Source organism: Oncorhynchus masou, chromosome 2, assembly GCF_036934945.1.
Source record: "Oncorhynchus masou masou isolate Uvic2021 chromosome 2, UVic_Omas_1.1, whole genome shotgun sequence".
Lineage (NCBI taxonomy): Eukaryota > Metazoa > Chordata > Actinopteri > Salmoniformes > Salmonidae > Oncorhynchus > Oncorhynchus masou.
In genome coordinates, this window is record NC_088213.1 from 31593470 (window position 1) to 31618742 (window position 25273).

Here is a 25273-nt window from a genome sequence, read left to right on the forward strand (position 1 = left end):
AACTTCAGAAAGATTGTGAAAAAAAATGAAAAAAGTTTACAGTCATTACTATTTTTATTTGTTCAAGATATAAGACATTTCCTGTGACTGGAATGATAATCATTTATTTTGGCATACCATAGACTTCTCACTGATCTGAAACAATACACAAGAAAATGGAACCTGAGACTATAGCTTGCCAGAGGTGGAGAATGAAGATGTGCGAGGAGAGGCTATCCGTATCTGCCAAGAAGTTATGCCTGCAGAGAAGAACAAAGTTGGTGATACCATCGACGTTGTGCATCGCCTCGGCAAGAAGCAACAGCAAAACGATTCAAGACCTCGGTGTATCATCATCCTATTCACTACCAACAACGACGAGACGGCCTACAGGGAGGAGGTGAGGGCCCTCAGAGTGTGGTGTCAGGAAAATAACCACACATTCAACGTCAACAAAACTAAGGAGATGATTCTGGACTTCAGGAAACAGCAGAGGGAACACCCCCCTATCCACATCGATGGAACAGTAGTGGAGAGGGTAGTAAGTTTTAAGTTCCATGGCATACACATCACAGACAAACTGAATTGGTCCACCCACACAGACAGCATCGTGAAGAAGGCGCAGCAGCGCCTCTTCAACCTCAGGAGGCTGAAGAAATTCGGCTTGTCACCAAAAGCACTCATAAACTTCTACAGATGCACAATCGAGAGCATCCTGGCGGGCTGTATCACCGCCTGGTATGGCAACTGCTCCGCCCACAACCGTAAGGCTCCCCAGAGGGTAGTGAGGTCTGCACAACGCATCACCGGGGGCAAACTACCTGCCCTCCAGGACACCTACACCACCCAATGTTACAGGAAGGCCATAAAGATCATCAAGGACAACAACCACCCGAGCCACTGCCTGTTCACCCCGCTATCATCCAGAAGGCGAGGTCGGTACAGGTGCATCAAAGCTGGGACCGAGAGACGGAAAAACAGCTTCTATCTCAAGGCCATCAGACTGTTAAACAGAAACCACTAACATTGAGTGGCTGCTGCCAACACACTGCCTCAACTCCAGCCACTTTAATAATGGGAATTGATGGGAAATGATGTAAAATATATCACTAGCCACTTTAAACAATGCTACCTAATATAATGTTTACATACCCTACATTATTCATCTCATATGTATACAGTGCCTTGCGAAAGTATTCGGCCCCCTTGAACTTTGCGACCTTTTGCCACATTTCAGGCTTCAAACATAAAGATATAAAACTGTATTTTTTTGTGAAGAATCAACAACAATTGGGACACAATCATGAAGTGGAACGACATTTATTGGATATTTCAAACTTTTTTAACAAATCAAAAACTGAAAAATTGGGCGTGCAAAATTATTCAGCCCCCTTAAGTTTATACTTTGTAGCGCCACCTTTTGCTGCGATTACAGCTGTAAGTCGTTTGGGGTATGTCTCTATCAGTTTTGCACATCGAGAGACTGAATTTTTTTCCCATTCCTCCTTGCAAAACAGCTCGAGCTCAGTGAGGTTGGATGGAGAGCATTTGTGAACAGCAGTTTTCAGTTCTTTCCACAAATTCTCGATTGGATTCAGGTCTGGACTTTGACTTGGCCATTCTAACACCTGGATATGTTTATTTTTGAACCATTCCATTGTAGATTTTGCTTTATGTTTTGGATCATTGTCTTGTTGGAAGACAAATCTCCGTCCCAGTCTCAGGTCTTTTGCAGACTCCATCAGGTTTTCTTCCAGAATGGTCCTGTATTTGGCTCCATCCATCTTCCCATCAATTTTAACCATCTTCCCTGTCCCTGCTGAAAAAAAGCAGGCCCAAACCATAATGCTGCCACCACCATGTTTGACAGTGGGTATGGTGTGTTCAGGGTGATGAGCTGTGTTGCTTTTACGCCACACATAACGTTTTGCATTGTTGCCAAAAAGTTCCATTTTGGTTTCATCTGACCAGAGCACCTTCTTCCACATGTTTGGTGTGTCTCCCAGGTGGCTTGTGGCAAACTTTAAACAACACTTTTTATGGATATCTTTAAGAAATGGCTTTCTTCTTGCCACTCTTCCATAAAGGCCAGATTTGTGCAATATACGACTGATTGTTGTCCTATGGACAGAGTCTCCCACCTCAGCTCTGCAGTTCATCCAGAGTGATCATGGGCCACTTGGCTGCATCTCTGATCAGTCTTCTCCTTGTATGAGCTGAAAGTTTAGAGGGACGGCCAGGTCTTGGTAGATTTGCAGTGGTCTGATACTCCTTCCATTTCAATATTATCCCTTGCACAGTGCTCCTTGGGAAATCTTTTTGTATCCAAATCCGGCTTTAAACCTTTTCACAACAGTATCTCGGACCTGCCTGGTGTGTTCCTTGTTCTTCATGATGCTCTCTGCGCTTTTAACGGACCTATGAGACTATCACAGTGCAGGTGCATTTATACGGAGACTTGATTACACACAGGTGGATTGTATTTATCATCATTAGTCATTTAGGTCAACATTGGATCATTCAGAGATCCTCACTGAACTTCTGGAGAGAGTTTGCTGCACTGAAAGTAAAGGGGCTGAATAATTTTGCACGCCCAATTTTTCAGTTTTTGATTTGTTGAAAAAGTTTGAAATATCCAATAAATGTCATTCCACTTCATGATTGTGTCCCACTTGTTGTTGATTCTTCACAAAAAAATACAGTTTTATATCTTTATGTTTGAAGCCTGAAATGTGGCAAAAGGTAGCAAAGTTCAAGGGGGCCGAATACTTTCGCAAGGCACTGTACGTGTATATACTGTACTCTATATCATCTACTGCATCTTTATGTAATGCATGTATCACTAGCCACTTTAACTATGCCACTTTGTTTACATACTCATCTCATATGTATATACTGTACTCGATACCATCTACTGTATCTTGCCTATGCTGCTCTGTACCATCACTCATTCATATATCTTTATGTACATATTCTTTATCCCCTTACACTTGTGTGTATAAGACAGTAGTTTTGGAATTTTTAGTTAGATTACTTGTTGCTTATTACTGCATTGTCGGAACTAGAAGCACAAGCATTTCGCTCCACTCGCATTAACATCTGCTAATGTGTATGTGACAAATAAAATTTGATTTGATTTGATTTTTACCGGATTCTACAAGGATGGTGTCTGGAAAGCTGCTCGGAAGAACGCCTTCCTTCAGAGCCATGGTATGCGTTTCGCCGAGCATCTCAGCACCGGAAGACATAGAAAGAAGGAACAAGTTGTGGCCAACGATCAAGATAGCACAAAGTGAGGGGAGGTTCCATCAACGGTTCAGAAATCCATATTCCTCCCTAAAATCTCACCAGAAGGAACAGGTTGATGGTTTCAGCCATGGTATTCTCATTTTCCGTATGTTGTTTATCTAACAAGCATCAGGTGACTATTTTACAGGAATACTCAGGTACTTCAATTTATTAGTTTGTTCTTCTATGACCAGAAGACCTATTTTGTTTACAAACTTACGTAGAAGATTGAAAGCTGTATTTATTTTATATGTAAACAGTAACTAAGATACTGTTTTAAAGGGCATACAGGTCTGCTCTGACTTTACACGGTTATTGTTCTATTTAGTTATTAATACTTATTTCCAAAAAAGGTCTTAGGAACGTTTATATGTAAAAAAAATAATATATATATATATATATTTTATGATCAGTTTTCATATGTACTTAAAATAGTAGGTACCCTTTTATTTAAATTATTATTTGTTGTTTTATTTCTCAATAGTTCCTGATTACACTAAAGAGGGTTTTTAGTCACTCTTACTACAAGAACCCTTGGTTTGGTCTTGAACATAATTTTCAGTTGAGTTGAATTTCAAAGCCAGATAACGTCTAGCTCAAAGGATATGGAATAAGCTATTTTCACTTTAAATTGACTTAAATGGTGCAGATCTCGGTTCCTTATCGTTTACGTTCACTGCGCCTACATCTTTGACTCATCCTACTACATTTTATACTTCTATATAATCTTTGTTGTTTTGTCTTTGTCTATAGTTTCTCTTAATTCTAGGGGGTTACGATACAATGTGAAGCGCAAGGCCTTATTTTTATCTGCTAAACAAGGTGACTTCTTAGTAGGAAAGAGAGAAACCATGGCCGCATCTATATTTACGTGATGACACATCTTCACTATTTACTTTAAAGTGACAGAATAAGGGCCATAAATATTCAAGTGTAGGTCATCAGAAACATTCAACTCCAATTCTAGTTTCCTGCCTTGTTCAGGGGCAGAACGACTGAATTTTACCTTGTCAGCTTGGGGATTCGATCTTGCAACCTTTCGGTTACTAATCCAACTCTCTAACCACTAGGCTACCTGCCGCCCCTAATCTAATGTACTTCTATGTTCATCCTTCATACTGTATGAATTTTTTTCCCCAAGATATGTTTAGAATTTTGATTGAAAAAATGCTAATTGTCATGTTATGACTAGTATTTATTACCTCACCCACAATCCATTTATGGGGCTGCAGAGTTTTAAACTGAGAATGATGAAGAAGGAAAGAGGACTTTGTAGACCTCACAACAGCAACCACCACCTCGCAATTGTTTCTTCGCCACAGAGCTGTGACCTGCAATATGCAAATTAAACACATTTAGAAGAGTTATTGTCCGCTTAAACAAGAACTGAAAACAAACTATCACAATCCTTTAACATTTGGGGAAAAAAACATACCTGTCCTGCAGCCTCGTTGTCTTGGAGTGATGTTGCCTCATCCCTGCTTTCATATTTCTTGTGGTGTGCCTTTCCCTGCTGGTTTCTTTTTACCCTTCTTCTTTGGCTCAGGTAATTGTCTGGGAGGCTGGAAATACTTTGACCTGGACTTGTGAGGTGAGTTTTTTCTCTGTCTCTTGGCCCACTGCTCATCTTCCTGGTCCAACAACTTGTTGCGGTAGGGGGATTTAGTGAACAGTGATTCTGGCAGATCATGTTTTATTATGTGCTCCCTATACCTTCCTTAGAGGGGGGCATGCATTTTCAAAATGAACTCAGCTGGACGGAGGAATTTCTTATTTTGCAAAATGGAATGCTTCAGGATCCAAAACCACTGTTCCACATAGCAGTTGGTGTCCCGTGACTTCACTGATTGCAATGTTGTGTTGGTCACATTACAATATCTTGTAAGGTCACCCAGCAGTATCCCACTCCATATGGGGGAAAATGGCCATGTAAGTGTCCATTAGAACATTGATTATTCCAGGGCAGAAAAAAACTATTTTCAGGCCCTGTCTGTGTCTCCTGCAGAAGACTCTGCGAATGTTTAAGAACTGACATAAATTCACGTGTGAAGGGAGATTGTCCACATATTGTTTTACTTTACCTGACATGACAGTTAATGAAAAAGTGCAATCTCTCATCACGTCCTCCACTTTCACCTTCTCGGACTTCAATACTCTCATTTAAATGCTTTTGTGATTCATCCACAAGATTACTTTTATGTTGTGATTTGAAAAGCACACACTTGTCTAAAGGCATTGAGTGCCTTGAAGAAAGAGGTGCTGTTGAGCAACAAGGCAAACCAAAAAGTTTCATACTCTTTGAGCCCATTGTCATTTGTTTTCTTCCCAAATCTGGGCGACAGCCTTAAGGATCTGGGCAGAGCACAGATGGAGCACTGTGAAGTCTTCGCAATCTTCTTTTTCCTCCAAGGAAACTCTGCTGTGGGCTCTGTTTAGATAAGAAGTGATGCTCTCTTTGTTAAATGAGAGCAATACACTTCCAATCAGCGCCCAGCTGAAATCAGCCTAAACCTGTCTCATCTTGCAGCTTGTCATTTATGAGACCTTGCATACTGTTTCCATTAACCAAAAGGTTATTGTTGGGATGGAGTGCTGAGCACTAATCATCTCAGATACGGGGAGGGGGGGTTTATCCTTGCCCATTCCGGGCAGAACCAGAGCATAGTACAGAACTCTTTTACTTTGATTGCTAATCTTAGACACAATCTCACTAGTGGCATCAAGATGAAGAGACACTGGACTGCGCTTTCTCAGATGTTCAACTAGGATCTTCAAACCCTCTTCTGTGAACAAGTGAATGCCAAAACGGCTCGACTTGGAGGTGCTGCATGTATCCAGATGTAGTAGCTGAAGTTGTGGCACACTCCTTCAAAACCTTTTGTGCTCTTTCTGAATTCAGCCCCAATCACTTTGAGAATATCTTTTGAAGGGCTTCTTGTAATGTTGCCTGCCAAAATCTCTTCTGTACATGTGTTTTTTAACTGTCTGTAGTGCTAGCTGCGGACACCTTTTTGTGCTGCCTTTGCTACTGCACTTCTGACATATCTTACAGGCCAACATCTTCTCTCACTTCGTTAGTGTGTCACCTCACCAAATCTGAATACCATGATGTTGACATATTTGCTATATTTTCTAGGTCTTTTTTGTCGTTTAAACATGTATTACGCTTTACACGACTGAAAGGTGCTGGTGGCCGAGGCACAGAAGTAAGGTGAGGCTTTTTCCCGGATGTGACTAGCTTTGATTTGCTGGTATTTGAATGCCAAGGTGCAGCATGGATTGACCTTATTAAATTCAGAATAAAGCACATCTTTCCATGGCTGTTGTACATTTGAGGAAGCCTGGTAAAGGCTTTATTTTCTTCCACCTGTCCGTCTTAGAAATGTAAAATGACTTTGCCCCCTGGTCTGGTCATTCTTTTAGCATCACTCACTTATTCTGCCCCTGTCTCTGGAGTACCCTTCGTCACTTTGTGCTTGTATGTCATCTTTCCTGTCCTCCAGAGCCTATGCCTCACCTTCTGTCTCTGGAGTAATGATCTAGTTGCTGTTGACTGAATGTCTGGCCATCATCAATATTTCCCATTGTCACCTTTATTTGCCAGTTTCATGACACGCTCTGTTTCTAATGTGTTGTTAACTCAACATACCACAAAAAGAAAATGATCTTCTGTAAAGACATTAAAACTTAGTGATGAATTATGTCGATGGCTTTTTGTATTTCTGAGTGACGTAAAGGTATCAAAATATAAGTTGATCACTGCACAGGAAAAAAAACTAGTTACATCGTGTAATTGTGGTGTGAATGTTATACATGTTGATGTTACACAAAAGATGTGGGAATTTATTTTTCCAGCTAGAAATAGTAGGCCATGCATCAAATAACTGTTTTCATCAGAGAAAGGAACCCTCAAATGCACTATTGCATTTTGTAAGTTGTCTGCAGGTGGCTTGTTGTGAATGCACTCAAATATCAAGTCATTGTCAGGTTATGTAAACTGAGTGCTAATACTCACAGTAGAAGAATTTGTCTTAATGTACAGTGTATGAAAGTGATGCTATGAAAATGATTATTTCACGTTATCAAGCTCAATGTGACTGACAAATCACTGCCTATTACTGTGATTAAAAAGAGCATATGAAACATTGTTTTTCATGAGGCCTACCTGTGCGACTTCCTTTAAGTACCTCTGTTCGAACACCAAATTAATTACAATGTCGTCTTTTCAATAAGGGCTGTGAAAGGCAGACTGGACTCGAGGCAAAGAGCTGGGTGACAAATGAAAATATTAAACAAACTTTAAAGTATGCTTTGGACTAACAACAACCAGCTTAGTGACAACATGACAACTAATATCACGGTACCATGCAGCTGTATGCGCCAAGGACAAAGGACAGTTACACGTATTTCCAAACAAATGTGGACAAAAACATGACAGTAACTATTACAAACAACAGCAAGTATTGCATGCAGTGCCTAAGGTTGGCCAGTGTACAAGCAAACATGACTGTATTCACTATTTTAGAGGCCACCCTCAGGCAAATGAGTCCGGTACATCTGGATCAGAACCAGGTTATACTCCAGTGCTGTGACCCTCATCAAAAAAAAAAAGTCAGATAGGACCATGTCAGAATGAGCCTGCAGGAAGGGTACCACGAGGGATGAGGATGTTTTCCCTGTAACGCACAGCGTTGAGATTGACACACCGCCCCAGACCATGACGGACCCTCCACCTCCAAATCGATCCCGCTCCAGAGTACAGGCTTCAGTGTAACACTTATTCCTTCGACGATAAACACAAATCCGACCATCACTCCTGGTGAGACAAAACCGCAACTCGTCAGTAAACAGCAATTTTTGCCAGTCCTGTCTGGTCCAGCGACGGTGGGTTTGTGCCCATAGGCGACATTGTTGCCGGTGATGTCTGGTGAGGACCTGCCTTACAACAGGCCTACAAGCTCCCAGTCCAGCCTCTCTCAGCCTATTGCGGACAGTCTGAGCACTGATGGGAAGGATTGTGCGTTCCTTGTGTAACTCGGGCAGTTTGTCATCCTGTACCCGTCCCACAGGTGTGATGTTCAGATATACCGATCCTGTGTTGTTGTTACACGTGGTCTGCCACTGCGAGGACGATCAGCTGTCCGTCCTGTCTCACAGTACCGACATTGCAATTTATTGCCCTAGCAATATCTGCAGTCCTCATGCCTCCTTGCAGTATGCCTAATGCACGTTCACGCAGATGAGTAGGGACCCTGGGCATCTTTCTTTTGGTGTTTTTCCCTCAGTCAGTAGAAAGGCCTCTTCTGTCCTAAGTTTTCATAACCGTCTGTTTATTTTACCTTAATTTTACTAGGCAAGTCAGTTAAGAACAAATTCTTATTTTCAATGACGACCTAGGAACAGTGGGTTAACTGCCTGTTCAGGGGCAGAACGACAGATTTGTACCTTGTCAGCTCAGGGATTCGAACTTGCAACCTTTCGGCTACTAGTCCAACGCTCTAACCACTAGGCTACCTGCCGCCCTGTAAGCTGTTAGGGTCTGAACAACCGTTCCACAGGTGCATGTTCATTAATTGTTTATGGCTCATTGAACAAGCATGGGAAACCGTGTTTAAACCCTTTACAATGAAGATCTATGAAGTTATTTGGATTTTTACTAATTATCTTTTATAGACAGGGTCCTGAAGGGACGTTTCTATTTTTGCTGAGTTTAGTCATTAACGGATTATGTTAAGTAACCTACCCAACCCTGGGTGGAGGCCACATGCTGTAGCTCTTCTGGTGTGATACACAGTACTGCGGATGTAAGAAACAGTTATACTTTTACTTTCATTTACCACAATTGTCCAACTCCTGTAGAGCTATCCTTTGACTCTATATATTGACTGTCATTGTACTGGAGCACAGCACTCAGGTGAAATAAAGTACTCTACTCAATTCAATCTAGCTGGACAGAAGATATTGATTCTTGAAATACAGCCAACCATTAATCACATAGAAAAGCACATGACAAATCCTCAAGTTTGCATAGATCTTTATTTTTTATAGAATCTATCAATTAAATAAAAAGGACACATTTAACAAGAGCAAAAAAAAAATCTTTAAATTACAAGAAAATTACACTGCACCATATAGTACAAAAATAGGCCTTATTTTAGAGTTCCCATCTAAGGTAGTCATTCTTTTACATTATTCATAGGTCACTGTTTCTGTAAGGTATAATATGTAGCCCCAGGCCAAAGACTTGATAAGGAGAGGTGTGGAGAGGTGGACAGAGCTGGATGGTCCGTATGTCCAGAGCTCTGTTTAACCCCCATGAGTGTGTTTCTTCTGTAGTTATAACACACACAGCCTCATTCAGCCCTTTAGTGTATGGGGATGGGATACATTCTCAATCTGCTCCCTCCACATCCAACCCTGCATCTCAGCATACAGAATGTCTCTGCTCCACCACTGTCACCAAGCAAAGGGTGGTGAGGGAAAGGTCTCTGCATTAAAAAGCAGGAATAACAGAAAGAGCTATAAAAAAATTTTACAAGAAAAGAGGACAGTCATCTGATTTATGAATCAATGCATATAGAAAACCTCAGATTGCGTCATCTCCCGAACTCAGGCTCAACAATCTGAAGCAGAACTGTACACAACTCTAAATTGCCCTGTCTTTGGTAATGCCAGAAACTCTGTTGGAGTCAGATGTAGTATAGAGGCTGCACTGCAAAGGGCGCAACCTCCTCCCCAGCAGCTGTCCGTTTCCTTAGACATACTGTTATAATGCAATAGAGATTTCCACATTCAGGAGTGACCAACTTAGATGAAACAGATGTAAGTGGGGGAAGTACGTTGGGACATTCAAATGATTGCCGAGGCTCAACTATAATTCTGGTAGGAAGAAAAATCTCTTAGCATTTATCGGTTACTTCTTCATTTGAAGGGAAAAAAGTATCATCAATGACAGCATTACTGCACCTTACATCAGCCAGGGCTAAATGGCACACTATTCCATCTTTGAAATAATTACATATTTGGCTCAAAGTTGGCCGTCATTACTTTGCATTCAGAGGATAGCAACTCCCCAATCTGTGTATTGAAGATGAAGTCTTCCTCAGCAAGGTTTATAATTATATAAGATTTAAAGCACAGGAAGGGATCACCCCCCCACCCCCCCCCCCCCCACCACCTTAAAAAACAATCCTGAAAACAATATATTCAGAGGGCATAAATCAGGATATATTCATTTACATTTAAGTTGTGCCAAGACAGAGTAGGGGAGGAGAGAGAGAGAAATAACAGAGCGAGAATGCAGCCCTACAGCCCTGGCACTGTAGATAAAGACATTTCAGTCTTATTATTACTGTAGAAGTGTAAATCAGTGAAAGGAAAACTCTGGTTCGGTTCAAAAGAAATATCCTTCGCTGAAAAGCTTTCACCTTTGACCTATATAATCATTCATCATCGCTACGTAACACATACTCTGCTGCCGTTGCTGTGTGATCCGAGTGAGGACGGGATGAGCAGCTGCATCAATCTTTTATGCATGTTGTCACTATGACAACCCTTCTCAGCGAAGTCCCCTATTATCTGCTGGAAAGGAAAAATAACTTCAACATAAAAGAAAAAAGATGGATGGATCCAATATTTGTCCAATGGATGAATTAATGAGGTACAGAAGATTGTAGAAGGAAGATATGCAGCCAAATATTCACTTAAGTTTTTCAAAAAAGACAGTTTGAATAGAAAAAAAACTCCCTTGGAACACATCTGAGCTGTAGTGTCATTCAGGATATAATTCATTGGCAAGTATATGAAACAGATTATCTGTAGTTTGCATCGACACCCCTGATGACGACTGGAGGGCGAGTGGAGAGAAGCAGTGATAAGTCTCATAGACAGATAAAAGATGTTAAAAGAAGTTTGCTTATTATAGCCAACTTCAGTTCTTTAAAGATGAGCAGACAGGGAAACTACATAGGCCAACCAGTATCATAACTCAGCTGACAAACACAACCACATCCTTAGTATTCCTAATTTGGTCATTCCTTCCTTTTGCTCAACTGGACACCTGCTCACACACTTGGCCGGCACACACTCAAGACACACAAAAACACATAAGACCAACATAGTGCAAAGTGTGTGTGATGAACAGCATTAAAAGAGCAGCAGAGTAGAGAGAGTAGAGTGCCCCATCTGGTAATCATGGCAAGACTGTGTTATTCACGCTCTCTCCTCTGCAGTGCGTAAAACCCTTCTCTCTAACACACACTCCTCTCACTACCTGTATAGCTGCTCAGAGAAACCCTTGTGTTAAAAGTCACTTCTACTGTACTGAGCCCCATCCACAATACATCTCACTAACACGCTCACCCTCAGAAGCTGAGCAATTAAAAGACTTAAGTGGAAAGCCAATTTAATTAGTCCTTGGTACTTTTTTCCTTGGGAATGGGGTTTTCATCATAGAGGCAATATTATTTTGGTCAAAATTCTGAGGCCCAGTAAAGTGTGGCGGCCTAGCTGGGTGAACTGCTGACCTATCTTTGGAGATCTGGCAGCGAGCGAGCACTCGGCCCGAATCCGAGTGAGCGTTGCTAGTCTCATGGAATCATAGCCTTGTATCCAGCCAGAGCGGAGAGAGAGAGAGAAACACAGTCATATTGCAGCATGGACATCCCGCAGCTCTGGGAGGGGCTGGGGCTGGTTCACCAAAACCGTGGGACTTTGACGACTCCACTGTGGCTTCTCAGAACCTGACCCTACCCCGATCTTACTGTCCACTCAACACACACACACACACACACACACACAGTGTACCCCCAATTTACAATCTCATCTGGCTACTGCACTGGAACTGAAGAAGGAAATAAAGGAGGGAGAGCGCAAACAATAATGGTTTGTTTATTGTGACAGCGAAACCCTGGAGCCGTCCGGGAAATGGGCTGTGTTCAGAAAACACTCTGTCTGATGGTGATTGAGGGCGAAAGGGCACGGAGAGACAGTTTAATAGAAAAGCACCCGAGTGTGAAGCGAGCGCAGAGCGCGCCCAGGCCATCCCTGTTCCACGTGACTCCAGTCTCGCATCACGTCACCCACTACAGAGTGGAACACTAAACCTGGGGAATGAAACTCGATGAGAGGAAGAACGAGGGAGAGAAACAGGAAAGAGAAACCAGAGGAGACCATGAGGAGGACAGGGAGCCCGGAATTAGACGACTCAGAGTGATTGGGGGAGAGGCTGTAGAAAGAAGGAATTTGAAGACAGGAGGGGGTTAAAGAGCACTTTGTGTTTTGATAAAGGCAGTCTTCTCATTGTGGACGTCAAACTCATCATTGTCGGAGTCAGTGTTCACCCCCTCGTCGCCCCACACTGTAGGGATACCGCGGTACGACACCATTCTGCTGCTGCCCCCCAGGCCGAAGCCCCCCCTCAGGCCTGAGCCGGCCTCCTCCAGTGAGGGCAGTTTGGCCAGAACTCCAGATCTCAGCTGCAGCAGAACGAACACCCCAGCGAAGGTGGCCATGATGATCATGCAGCTGAGCACGGCGATGGTGACGGGCAGGCGGGAGCTGAGCTCTGGGCGGGGACCGGTGTTGCCCTGGCCCACCATGAAGTTCCCAGGGGACTCCCTCTGGATCTGGTTGAGGTGCAGGCAGGTGCTGGACACAGGGTCCAGGTGGCTGTGAGGGGGGCAGGAGAGGCAGGCGCTGGGGCTGAGGCCGCTGCAGGTCAGGCAGGGGGGTTGGCAGGGCAGGCAGGAGGGGACCGAGGCTGGATCCACAGAGTTCCCCATGGTGTAACTGAGGAGCTGGGACCCTGCGGTGTAGCCGGCTGGACAGCCCCTCACACAGCCCTGCTGGAAGAGGTAGTAGCCACCATTGCACTCTACATACAAGGAGACAAGAAGAGAAACAGACATATTTTAGTACTGCTAGTGTTCAAATTCTTCATTTGACACGGTTAGTGCACAACCACCGGTAATAAATGGATATAGTTCACACAAAGCTTCAAATATGTGAACTGTATTTGAATAGTCTGCCACGACAATCATGCAGCACATTACGCATCGCCTCATTCTGGGGCATTAAAATCATGAGCCTGTGAATGTGCCCTCAACTTAAGCTGCATAATGTTGATGTAGCTTCTGTAGCTTCCTGCCGCAAACTGTTTGGAGTGTGAATGTGTTGATGAGCTGTGCAGATTGTGTGCCGAGACAAATGCAACGTGTGTAAATCCCTCATCAATCTGAGGAGAAATGCACTGTAGCATATCTATGCCCTGAGCCGTGCTTTGCCAACCCAGTTGGAAATAACATCGCAGATATATGGACTTTCTAATAAGCTCTGAAGCATTTATCTGTACTAAGTCTGCACATCCATGTGAACAGTTTGGCAGTGGCTTTAGTGTGTTATCACTGCAGCACCCTGTAACTCCTTATCTCCCCCAATGATTTGGAAAGCTAATCTCACACACACAGCTACTGAGGCTCCACACCTCCCCTCCACATCCACCCAAGGCGCATTACCTCCAGCCTACACGGTCAGACAGGCCATTACCCCAATCTAATTACTAGGTTCAAAATCAGTTGTCATTCTCTTCCCTGTTGAAAGAGTTGAAGTGGGTGGGAAGGAAAGGAAGGATCAAATGAAAGGGGACAGCAGGAAAAGAGGAGGACAGAGGAAGGAAGAGAGAGGAAGAGGGTGGGAGTAGTGACAGAGTGTTTAGGGAGAAGGGGTTGATGAAAGAGGAAGGAGAGGAAGGAAGAGAGGAAGAGGGTGGGAGTAGTGACAGAGTGTTGAGGGAGAAGGGGTTGATGACAGAGGAAGGAAGAGAGAGGAAGAGGTTGGGAGTAGTGACAGAGTGTTGAGGGAGAAGGGGTTGATGACAGAGGAAGGAAGAGAGAGGAAGAGGTTGGGAGTAGTGACAGAGTGTTGAGGGAGAAGGGGTTGATGACAGAGGAAGGAAGAGAGAGGAAGAGGGTGGGAGTAGTGACAGAGTGTTGAGGGAGAAGGGGTTGATGACAGAGGAAGGAAGAGAGAGGAAGAGGGTGGGAGTAGTGACAGAGTGTTGAGGGAGAAGGGGTTGATGACAGAGGAAGGAAGAGAGAGGAAGAGGTTGGGAGTAGTGACAGAGTGTTGAGGGAGAAGGGGTTGGTGACAGAGGAAGGAAGAGAGAGGAAGAGGGTGGGAGTAGTGACAGAGTGTTGAGGGAGAAGGGGTTGGGAGTAGTGACAGAGTGTTGAGGGAGAAGGGGTTGATGACAGAGGAATGAAAGGGAGGAAGAGAGAGGAAGAGGGTGGTAGTAGTGACAGAGTGTTGAGGGAGAAGGGGTTGATGACAGAGGAAGGAGAGGAAGAGGGAGGAAGAGGTTGGGAGTAGTGACAGAGTGTTGAGGGAGAAAGGATTGATGACAGAGACAAGAGGAAAGGGGGAAGAGGGAGCAGTAGGGACTAAATTCCAGCAAATGATACAGTATGTCTACAGGGCTGGTCTGGCTGCACAAACATCCCGGATGTTGAAATCAGGTCAAATTTCAGTTCTTAATGAAAGTTTAAAAAAATACGTTTATAGCCAGCCGTCTATGTTTGGACCAAATGAAGGTCGGCCCAGACCAAACTTTCACATTTGTTATGTTTTTCTCCCCAATTTCATGGTATCCAACTGGTAGTTTGTCTTGTCTCGTCGCTGCAACTCCCATACTAACTCGGGAGAGGCGAATTTCGAGTCATGCGTCCTGCGAAACACAACCCAACCAAGCCGGAAGCCAGACCCGGGAGCCAGACACACCAATGTGTCAGAGGAAACACCGTGCACCATGTCAACGTGCACTGCGCGTTGCTAGTGCGCGTTGGGACAAGGACATCCATGCTGGCCAAACCCTCCCTAACCCGGACGACGCTGGGGCAATTATGGGTCTTCCAGTCACGGCCGGCTGTGACATAGCCTGGATTCAAACACCGAATCTTTATGGGCACAACTAGCACTGCGATGCTGTGCCATAGACCACTGCACCACTCGGGAGGCCCAGACTCCCAACTTTATCAGGAGTTATCCTGGGCCTATTTGCAATGAGAGTCAATGTGTTAACAACGGCAAATGCAGAAGTATTTTATTTTTCACTATGATCATCTCGTCAAATATGTACGGATACAAACTTGAAACCAATGTAACCCACTGGTTGTCCATAATGTCATTTTTATTGTTTTACCTGTCCTGATTTTAGGGTTGTTTTGGGGCAGAATTGTGTGTTGGAGGTGCGCCTTAGTTTAGCTCGGAAAATGCAGTCCTCGCTAATCTGCCCCCATGTTTACTTTATCGCAGTAGAGGTCTCTGAGGACGAGCTGATCAACAAACTCAACCATCCAGAGGTCTTGCTTCACAACCTACATCTATGCCATTACGCCACTCACTATCTGATACAGTATACCAACAAGTGTTAAATTGTGATACCCAGGGGATCCTGCAGGGGTCAGACTGTTCCTGTCTCTCCAGTCTTATTCTAGGGCAGTGGTCTCCAAACTCTAGCACGACTGCTACTTTTAAAGATGTAAACATGTCACAATCTACTCTTTTTTTATAGCTTTCAAGTAGGCACATTATTTTATTCTCCTCTACCATGCAACTCTTCCCCGGATCCTTAGTGAACCAGATTTGTGCTTTCTGTCAATATACCCAGGTAATATAATGGTTCATGAACAGTATTTGTCATGACAGGCCCACAAAAAATTGTGTTTTGTATTTTCTGAATTCACTTCTCGCAGTTTAATTGTATTTGTTACTCTCAATATAACAATTATTCATAAAGGAAACAACAAAAATGGTGTCCATGTCAATGCTTAAACCACATCAGAAGACAAGTGTTGATGTCTATAGAACATGGCAGAGTTTGCAAAGCAATGGCCACCCAATTGATACAAATAATCATGATATAGCCTAGTTCTGTGAGGTTAAATGTTTGTTCACATTTAATTAAGAAGGTTTATGGGGAAAGTCCTGTCTACCCACAAGATGCCGGCTATCATTAGACAAATGCGTGCGCCAAACAACATTGCCGGAATTTAATTGCCAGATATTGTGTTACAGTTGGATTTTTAACAGCGGCTAACCAGGGGTGGGATAATGTCAATGTGCCTTTGATTAGATAGTAGCCGGAAGGGAGCCTTACGTTTACAACAGTTTGTGATGGAACACATGAAAAAATGCATGTACCTTCAGATTCATTCACTTCACATTCATTGGCAAGCTTATCAAAGCTGGGCTGTGAGCTGCTGGTAGCTCACGATCTACCTGTTGGAGACTCCTGCTCTACGGTTTAACCTATACAAGCCATACACTTTTGATATGAGAGCCATTGTTTAATCTCTCCAGTCTTACCTGTACAGTGTGCAGTGTAAATCTACCTGTTCATTCAATTTAGGCTTAGTGTAGGGGTAGGCAACTGAAGCCTGCAGAGCCACAGTGGGGCAGACTTTTGATCCATTAGAAATTAGGTGCATTTGTGCTGTGCAGGAACAAAAGCCTGGGCACACCACAACACTTCGAGACCCCAGTTGCCTAACCCTAGGTACAGAATGTACATTCTCTTACAGTAACCAACAGTAACATTCTTACCAATGCAGATCTGCTGTAGGTCAAAAGTCTTACAGCTGCCGTTACTGGGCTGAGAGAGGTCCTTGGCTGTGGAGCTGGGAGAGTCTGGGCCTGTACCATACAGCACCAGGGTGAACTGAGTCAGAGTGCCTAGACCGAGGGAGGCAGAGCGAGTGTTACACATAAGCAACGACAGCACAGATCTCCAAGCCACCGTCTACGCCAGCAAGGCTCTGGCACTCTTCAGGGTGGGTTCTGTAATTGCAGCTTCTATCCTGCTCCTTTTATATTCTTGGATTTCCTGGATGGAATGACAGAAAAATATTCCTAGAAGTAAAGCATTAAATGTATAAGTATACATTCTGGTGTTTCTCTATAGACCCGTTAGTTTAGAACAACACTTCCCGGGAGAGCCATTTATATGACGAGCCCTTTGAGAGGGTCTACAGCCAGAGGAAGGGAGGAAGGGAAAGCGAGAGAAGAGTGAGAGAAAGAAAACAAAAATGAAAGAGCAAGAGAGGACTACAAATAAACCCCAAAAAGATTGTCTGAGAGGGCCTGGATGGGCCTTAGGAGATTCTGGATCAGCCTGGGTTAGCCTGGGACAGACAGCAGGGCCCTCCACTCCCCTGCTTGATTTACTCTCCCTGGTTTAATGAAGCTGATTTAGAGGTGGGTGTGTGGAGCTAGAGAGAGACTGCCTGAGATCAAAAGGAAAGCTCTCCAGGCACAGACACTGCTGCCCCGTGCATAAAACACTCCCTGTTAGCGGTCTGGAAGCATCTCACACACACACAATCATCAACACATGAATGACGTAGATGCACACATGCACTGACGCACACTATGAAATAAACAAATTCATTAACACATAAATCAAGCACTTACTGCACATGCACACACTCTCTCTCACACTTAGTACATCAATGAATCATGCACAGATAAATGCAACCACAAGCATACATCCCGTCACACACACATTCTTTCAATGACACTGCTAGTCAGACACGGCAGCACTAACAGAAACCCTGTCACTCTCTTTCTCTCTCTGAGCTCCTAGACTATGTTCCAGACATAACAATAGCTAATAAGGTATTAAATGAGAGGTGTCTTACCGTAGTCGCTGGCCCCTGCCACGTTTACCATCTCCAGGGTCCACTCCCCCCGGGGGTCCTCGTCCCATGAGTGTGTGGTCATGAAAGCCCAGTCATTAAAGCCCTCTGATGAGTAGTCATGAGGCCTGCAGAGGAGAGACAGGAAGTATGTAATACACTGTGTGTGTGTGTGTGTGTGTGTGTGTGTGTGTGTGTGTGTGTGTGTGTGTGTGTGTGTACCTGGGAGCGAGCAGTGTGGAGCGGGTGCCCTGTGGGCTGGTCAGGTAGATGCCCAGGTTGCCCCTGCGGTTGTAGGAGAGGGTGAGCTGGGCCTGGGCATGTTCTAGGGAGCTCACATGGTTGGCTGTCCCAACACAGCCGTCCACTGTCTTGGTGATCAGCAGGTGGCTCCCAATGTTCCTGACACACAGATAAACAGCACATCAGCATATATGACCAAATACATACATTTACACAAAGACAGCATATTGATTGAAGAGGTTTGTGTTCTCATATTGCTGGCTTTTGGTGTCTGTGAGGAAGATGTCACAGCTGGGAGTGAGCATGTGACAGCATCTGTGTGCGTGTCTATAATTGTTCTCGGAGTGTGTGAGTGATGCTGCATGAGTGTGTGACTGTCGCTCTGGACTAGTGTGTGAGAGAAGTATGTGTGTGAGTGAGAGCCTGCTGAGGGCACAGGATTAGCAGCTCAGGTCCTGCAGCAGCCCTGTCCTCTACAGGAGAAAAGTGCCAGGCTCCCCCGACTCCCCCCAATCCGCTTAGCAGCTTACACACATCCACTACAACTGAACCCAGAGGAGGAGAGAGAGGAGGGCATGAGGCTTTACAAAAGCCGTGGCGTCCAGCTAATAGAAAATACGGGCCGTAATCGGTGAACTGGGTGTAAAACACACCGCTTCCTCCTAATTAAATCCCTTAAAATGTTAGGATCTAATCCGCAGCAGTCAGAGAGAGTGAAGGAGAAGCAACACCTCTTGCACTGTACAATGCACAAACACCATGCCACTAACACCTTTAACACAGGCACCAGTGGTAGGCTGTGATCTGGGGACCAGTACAGAGACAATACAACAGGGCTGGGAACCTGTCAACTACAGTATGTAGTAGAGGCAGGGTTAAAGTGGGAGAGAGAAAGAGAGAGAGAAAGTGTGAGGGGAATAGATAGAGAGAGAGAGGAAGAGATAGAAGGAGCACAAGACAGAGGGAAAGAGAATGAGAGAGGAACAGAGAGCAAGAGCAAAGGAGTGAGAGAGTGAAAGAGTAAAATATCAACAGAGGTTTAGAGACAGCCAGGACAGCGTGGAGAACATGGAAGCAGAGAGAGACTCATCTGTAAGTGATTATTTCCCTTATTAAACATGCTCCCCCAGGTTCAAAATATCATCTCCCTAGCACACACGCAAGAACCCAGCAGAGCCTATCAATGGGCTCCCGGTGCCATGCTCAGAGTCTAAACATGACGTGCAGTCACACTGAGGCATGACAGTTTGGTCCCACATGTACACCTCTCACACCTACGGGCCATCACAAACCAGCCCACACACAGCAGTGCTCATCACCTCCACAGCCGACCCACCCCAAGATGTGAGACACTCTCACACACACAATCTGAAGCATCCTATTCTAATAAGGATCACATAGGTTTATTATATGTTAATCACCTGGTAGGTTAACTGTACTATACCCGAAACCAATGAAATCCCTATGAAGCTAGTACTGATTCTCCTACCAGCCAAACAGTGGTATGACAGGTCGAGTTGGTAGAGCTGTTGTGTGTGTGTGTGTGTGTGTGTGTGTGTGTGTGTGTGTGTGTGTGTGTGTAGCTCACCTGGGCTCTGCCACCATGGACAGCACACATTTTTTCTGGGGCCCAGCGTTGGTCCAGTTCTCAGCCAGAGCCACGATCGCACTGGCATCAAGCAGACCATACCCATATGAATGGCTCACTGAGAGAGATCGACAGAGAGAGAGAAGGAAAGAGAGAGAAGGAAAGAGAGAGAGAAGGAAAGAGAGAGATCGACAGAGAGAGAGAAGGAAAGAGAGAGAGAAGGAAAGAGAGAGAGAAGGAAAGAGAGAGAGAAGGAAAGAGAGAGAGAAGGAAAGAGAGAGAGAAGGAAAGAGAGAGAGAAGGAAAGAGAGAGAGAAGGAAAGAGAGAGAGAAGGAAAGAGAGAGAGAAGGAAAGAGAGAGAGAAGGAAAGAGAGAGAGAAGGAAAGAGAGAGATCGACAGAGAGAGAGAAGGAAAGAGAGAGATCGACAGAGAGAGAGAAGGAAAGAGAGAGATCGACAGAGAGAGAGAAGGAAAGAGAGAGAAGGAAAGAGAGAGAGAAGGAAAGAGAGAGATCGACAGAGAGAGAGAAGGAAAGAGAGAGATCGACAGAGAGAGAGAAGGAAAGAGAGAGATCGACAGAGAGAGAGAAGGAAAGAGAGAGATCGACAGAGAGAGAGAAGGAAAGAGAGAGAAGGAAAGAGAGAGAGAAGGAAAGAGAGAGAAGGAAGGAGAGAAAGAGAGAGAAGGAAAGAGAGAGATCGACAGAGAGAGAGAAGGAAAGAGAGAGAAGGAAAGAGAGAGAGAAGGAAAGAGAGAGAGAAGGAAAGAGAGAGAGAAGGAAAGAGAGAGAGAAGGAAAGAGAGAGAGAAGGAAAGAGAGAGAGAAGGAAAGAGAGAGAGAAGGAAAGAGAGAGAAGGAAAGAGAGAGAGAAGGAAAGAGAGAGAGAAGGAAAGAGAGAGAGAAGGAAAGAGAGAGAGAAGGAAAGAGAGAGAGAAGGAAAGAGAGAGAGAAGGAAAGAGAGAGAGAAGGAAAGAGAGAGAGAAGGAAAGAGAGAGAAGGAAAGAGAGAGATCGACAGAGAGAGAGAAGGAAAAATAAAGATCGATAGACTGCTGAAAGGCTACTTCATCACGATTCCAGTTCCAACTCAATAAGGGCCTCTTCACTATTAGATTATTGCATGTACCCTGCTGTGTGCCCAGTAAAACCTCTCCCTGAACTTTGGAGCCATGGCCTTCTGTAATTTCTTAATGTAGGCAACTTTAAATCAATTGATGTAAATACAATATAGATCAGTCTCCATTGTGTAACTGGCAGGGCACAGGAGTGATGGTCAACCGAGCTCAGCTAATGGAACGCCTCGCTGTACCTTTTCGGCCGACCCCATTGGTATTCCAGTCGTTGGTGAGGAGGTGGGCGGGATGAGAGGTCCTCACGACCAAGTGCTGCATGTCCCGCCATGTCAGGTTTTTACTGCACACACACAACAACCATACCTTTCATCAATATAGAAGATTCCAGATCTGAAATACACTTAACATGATTATGAAGACAGTAAAACATGCAACAACATATCCTACTGTACCACAATGCATAGCATCAAATTGCAAAGGAAATGACATTAGGTGTCCAAGTGCACAAGAAGAGTTGAACATCAGGCTTAATGTTACTGCATTGAAAAGATAAAGAGACCAGAGATCCCTCTGTCAGTCACATCTCTGCTCTCCCACTCTCCTCTGTTCTCCGTATAAAACCCTGTGTTACTGCAGTTCCACCCAGCAGAGCAACAGTAAAAGCCTACAGTAAAACAGAGTCAAATAGTGTATAGTACCCCAGCGAAACATTGAGTTTAAACCTCATCAGTTCTCTTTTACTGAAAGGTCAGCTTTGACTGAAGGGAAAGGCAAAGCCCTGCAGTACAGTCGGACACTTAATGGACAGGGACCTACAGAGGTTTTTACTGGTCACACGTGCCCCATTCCCCAACCAGACTACAGTACTGAGCTGATGACACGTTCATAGCAGAATGATAGGAGATAACCGACTCATCTATTCTGATCCACAATACATTATTACAAGACAGCTGCCTTCCCCCAAGAGTTTGTCGTACTTCTGAGACATCTGTGTGCGCTCAGACGGCAAATATTTGTGAACAGACAATAAAAAACAAAGGAGGGAGAGAAGCAGACAGAGAGAGGAAAATAGGAACAAGCAAGGGGACATTGAGACAAACAGTCAGAGACACAGATCGAGACAGACAGGTGATAAGAGTCACTCACTTGGCTTCCAGTGCAAGGGCGATGATCCCAGCAGCCAGTGGAGCCGAGGCGGAGGTGCCCGTGTGGGTGTCAGTACACTTCTGTCTGAGGTCCGTTGTCACCTGACAGGAAGAGAGTTTGTAGTTCGATATGGTGCTGCACATACCGGGCCGAAATGTTAACACCTAATATATGGGCAAATAAAGAACTTTCTATTGAAACAATCAGTAGGAGTGTAAGTTATACACTATAAAAATCATATTCTACTCAGCCCCATCTACTTTGATAAACGTTTATATATCAACACATGGTTAACATGATTAATCATGAATGTGGAAACACACCAATTCATTAATCATGTGTGCACAGCATGCCTCATGGCAAGAGGTTGGGATGAACATCCATTACACAGTATTGTACTGTAATCTCTCCTAGTGAGAGGTTCTCCATCCTCCACCTTTGTGTGTGTGTGTGTGTGTGTGTGTGTGTGTGTGTGTGTGTGTGTGTGTGTGTGTGTGTGTAAGGGCGAGACATGGAGATGGGATTTTAACGTTTTACAGTTCTTCATTCAAATGGGCCTCAGAGGGCGGGTGGGAAAGAGTGCAAAGAGCAAGAGTTTATGAAGGGAGAGAAAAGGAAAGCGGGAAGAGAGCGTGTCACTGCAGGCCATGGCTGTCTGAGACAGGCCAGTGAGAACTGACTCAGTCATCCCTCCAGACTGAACACACACACACACAACCTGCCTTGAAGAACCAAACAGTCCAATAAGCATTTGGCTTAGATTCTATCTGACTGGAAGAAGGAGCACTGAAACCAATAGGAACACCGACGAAGAAGTGCAACAAAAATAAGAAAGAAGTGCAACAGGATACAGGCTAACTAGGACATCCAGAAACGCTCAAACCTCTAGAGTACAACTAGAGAGTCTGTACTAGTGCTTTGGCTCCGGATTCAACCATCTGAGATACTCTAAGGATCCCAGGAGCCAAATCAACCTGGTTCTATACATCAACACCCTGGCTATACATCAAACGTTTCCATCCATTCTTACATCTCACTGAAGCACACACATGCACATCATTCCCCTGACTAATATGCTGTAAAATAGACTTCCTCCTCTTCAAAGCTCAGTGGAAGCTGTGTGATCTCCCTTTGCAGTTAGCAACATAATACCACTGAGGCCCTGGAACCACAGAGCACAAGACTCTCACAGGACAGGAGCCCCGACTCACACACTCCTCCACCCTGCATACACACCACCACTCAGTTGAATGTTCTGACATGCCCATTTTCAGACTGTACAGACAAACGTTTCTCGCACTCATGATGCTCACACTGGGAGTGAATGAGAGTGTGTGTTGTTAATTAATCCAAATCCGTGGTCCCCGCTCCGTTTGCCACTGTAAGTGTATATGTGTGTATGTGTATGTGTGTAAACACGTGTCTACTGAACTCACTATCTGTTTCTCGTTGAGGTTGCCAGAGCTGTAGGTTGTGGCAAGGGTGGAGGAGCAGGCCTCGCTGTACCAGGGCACGTTGCCGTTCTGGGTGGAGCTGCTAATGGACAGGGTGTAGATGCTGTTGGTGTAGCCGTCACAGTTACAGCTGTCCTTCTCACGCCCGCCGTTCCCTGATGCCCACACAAAGATGGAGCCCAGACCCCCACGGCCCTAGAGGGAGAGGGAGACGGACAGACAGAACAGAGTCAATAACAAACCTAGACAAGCCTTTCTGACGTACATGACCACATGCATGTGTATCTTGGTGTGGCGCAGCTAATGAAAGAGGGGAACACAGTGTCATTCAATCTAAATTAGATTCCCATTGATACTACAGCACAACTATTTCCAGGGTCCATCTCTGAAAGGCCTGCCACAGCTCATCCATACATCACAGAACCGTGTGATCACTCAGACGCTTTGAATCCAAAGAGCTTTAATGTACCACGGCCGCAATACAAGACAACAGGGACCGGACCGTATGTCAACAAACCCTGAGCAATAAATCATCTGTGCTATTCAGCATTCACAGTGACTAAATATCAAAGTCCCACAGAATGCTCCATTGTGCTGGGTGGTGCAGCCTCCACACATTGACCATCACATACAACCATCATGAACAGTGTAAACAACAGACTGGAGCTACTGATGATGCCATGGCTCTCTATAGAATAGTGTGTTTACAGCCCATATGCTTTTTATTTGACAGGCCTGTAATAAATGGAGGCAGACAGGGCACCAGTAATGGCTCTCAGATGGGGTTTGCCCCATAAGGTCTGATGGTTCTTTGTCTGAATGGCCCGTTGGCCCTGGCTCGGCTCAATGCTTTATGACTGGCTCTCTCACACCCTCTTACACTTAGAACTGGGATCAGATGGATGCAGGCTCCCATGTGTACACTAAAGAGAGCCTGGCATATGGCCCCTATACGTCTGCAGTCGGGATGCTTACTGTTCCCTCCACTCACACATCCAAAGACTAAACACACCCCCTTGTGCCTTATTGCTTAACTATAGTATAAGCGTTTGTAATCACATTTTTTTTGGGTGGAGGCTGTATACAGTAAGAAACCCATTAAAGACACAGAGCCTTCAGCAAACCAGCTACTGTTTCCTATTGACACTAAAGACCAGGACCAGTAACCATCCTGCTCTTTAAGTTGTTATCAAAATACCTAAAAGCAATATTCTCTCTCTCACACACACAGATAACGTCTCAGGGTTGGCAGTATGCCAATGCTCTGCCCGGATGCCCATGTGAGACGGAGGAGCTGGAGCTAAGACTTCGGTCTCTCTGAATCCTGCCACACTAACGTTAAAGCCCCATGAACTATTTACATCTGTTAGCATTTCACATGCAAAAGAAAATGTGCACGTGACCTGAGCTCAATGGCGTTTTATTGAGATAATCTCATAACACAAATATCCTCCCACTCAGATTCTGAAATCACTTCTACAATTGTGGTACGGTAGTGATGTGAAGAGAGTTGATTGTGTAAAGTGCACTTCAGGTGGTTATGAATGTACAATATTTTCAGTGCTTTGTATTGAGGATTCTTTTTCCTACAGTATTTGTTCAGGCCATTTATTATTTTATCCTTAGTGGAGTTTAGAAAGCCTGATACTTCCACTGTGACCAAATCAAATTGTTCATAATAGTCTGGGTCATGTAGTGCGCTTGCATTGTTCAAGCTGCCATTGTCCTTCAAAATGGTTGAATAGTTTACTACATAATTACTGGCTGTGTGTAGAGGAAGTCATACACAAACTATTGATGGTGAGGCAGGC

The 25273-nt window shown here is 44.5% G+C and overlaps 1 protein-coding gene across 2 annotated transcripts in view; it reads right to left on the bottom strand.

Moving 5' to 3' along the window:
- Positions 1 to 12140: 12140 nt before the first annotated feature.
- LOC135558652 (furin-1-like) overlaps positions 12141 to 25273 on the bottom strand; it is an 89067-nt gene continuing 75934 nt past the window's right edge. For both annotated transcript variants that reach the window (XM_064992634.1, XM_064992644.1), the window contains exons 9-16: positions 23445 to 23657; positions 22009 to 22109; positions 21099 to 21202; positions 19789 to 19906; positions 18180 to 18359; positions 17961 to 18085; positions 16867 to 16995; positions 12141 to 13141 (exon numbers count right to left, since the gene is read on the bottom strand). In XM_064992634.1, coding sequence (XP_064848706.1) covers positions 12528 to 13141; positions 16867 to 16995; positions 17961 to 18085; positions 18180 to 18359; positions 19789 to 19906; positions 21099 to 21202; positions 22009 to 22109; positions 23445 to 23657 — 1584 coding nt within the window. In that variant the 3' untranslated portion in view covers positions 12141 to 12527. The remainder of the gene's footprint in view (positions 13142 to 16866; positions 16996 to 17960; positions 18086 to 18179; positions 18360 to 19788; positions 19907 to 21098; positions 21203 to 22008; positions 22110 to 23444; positions 23658 to 25273) is intronic.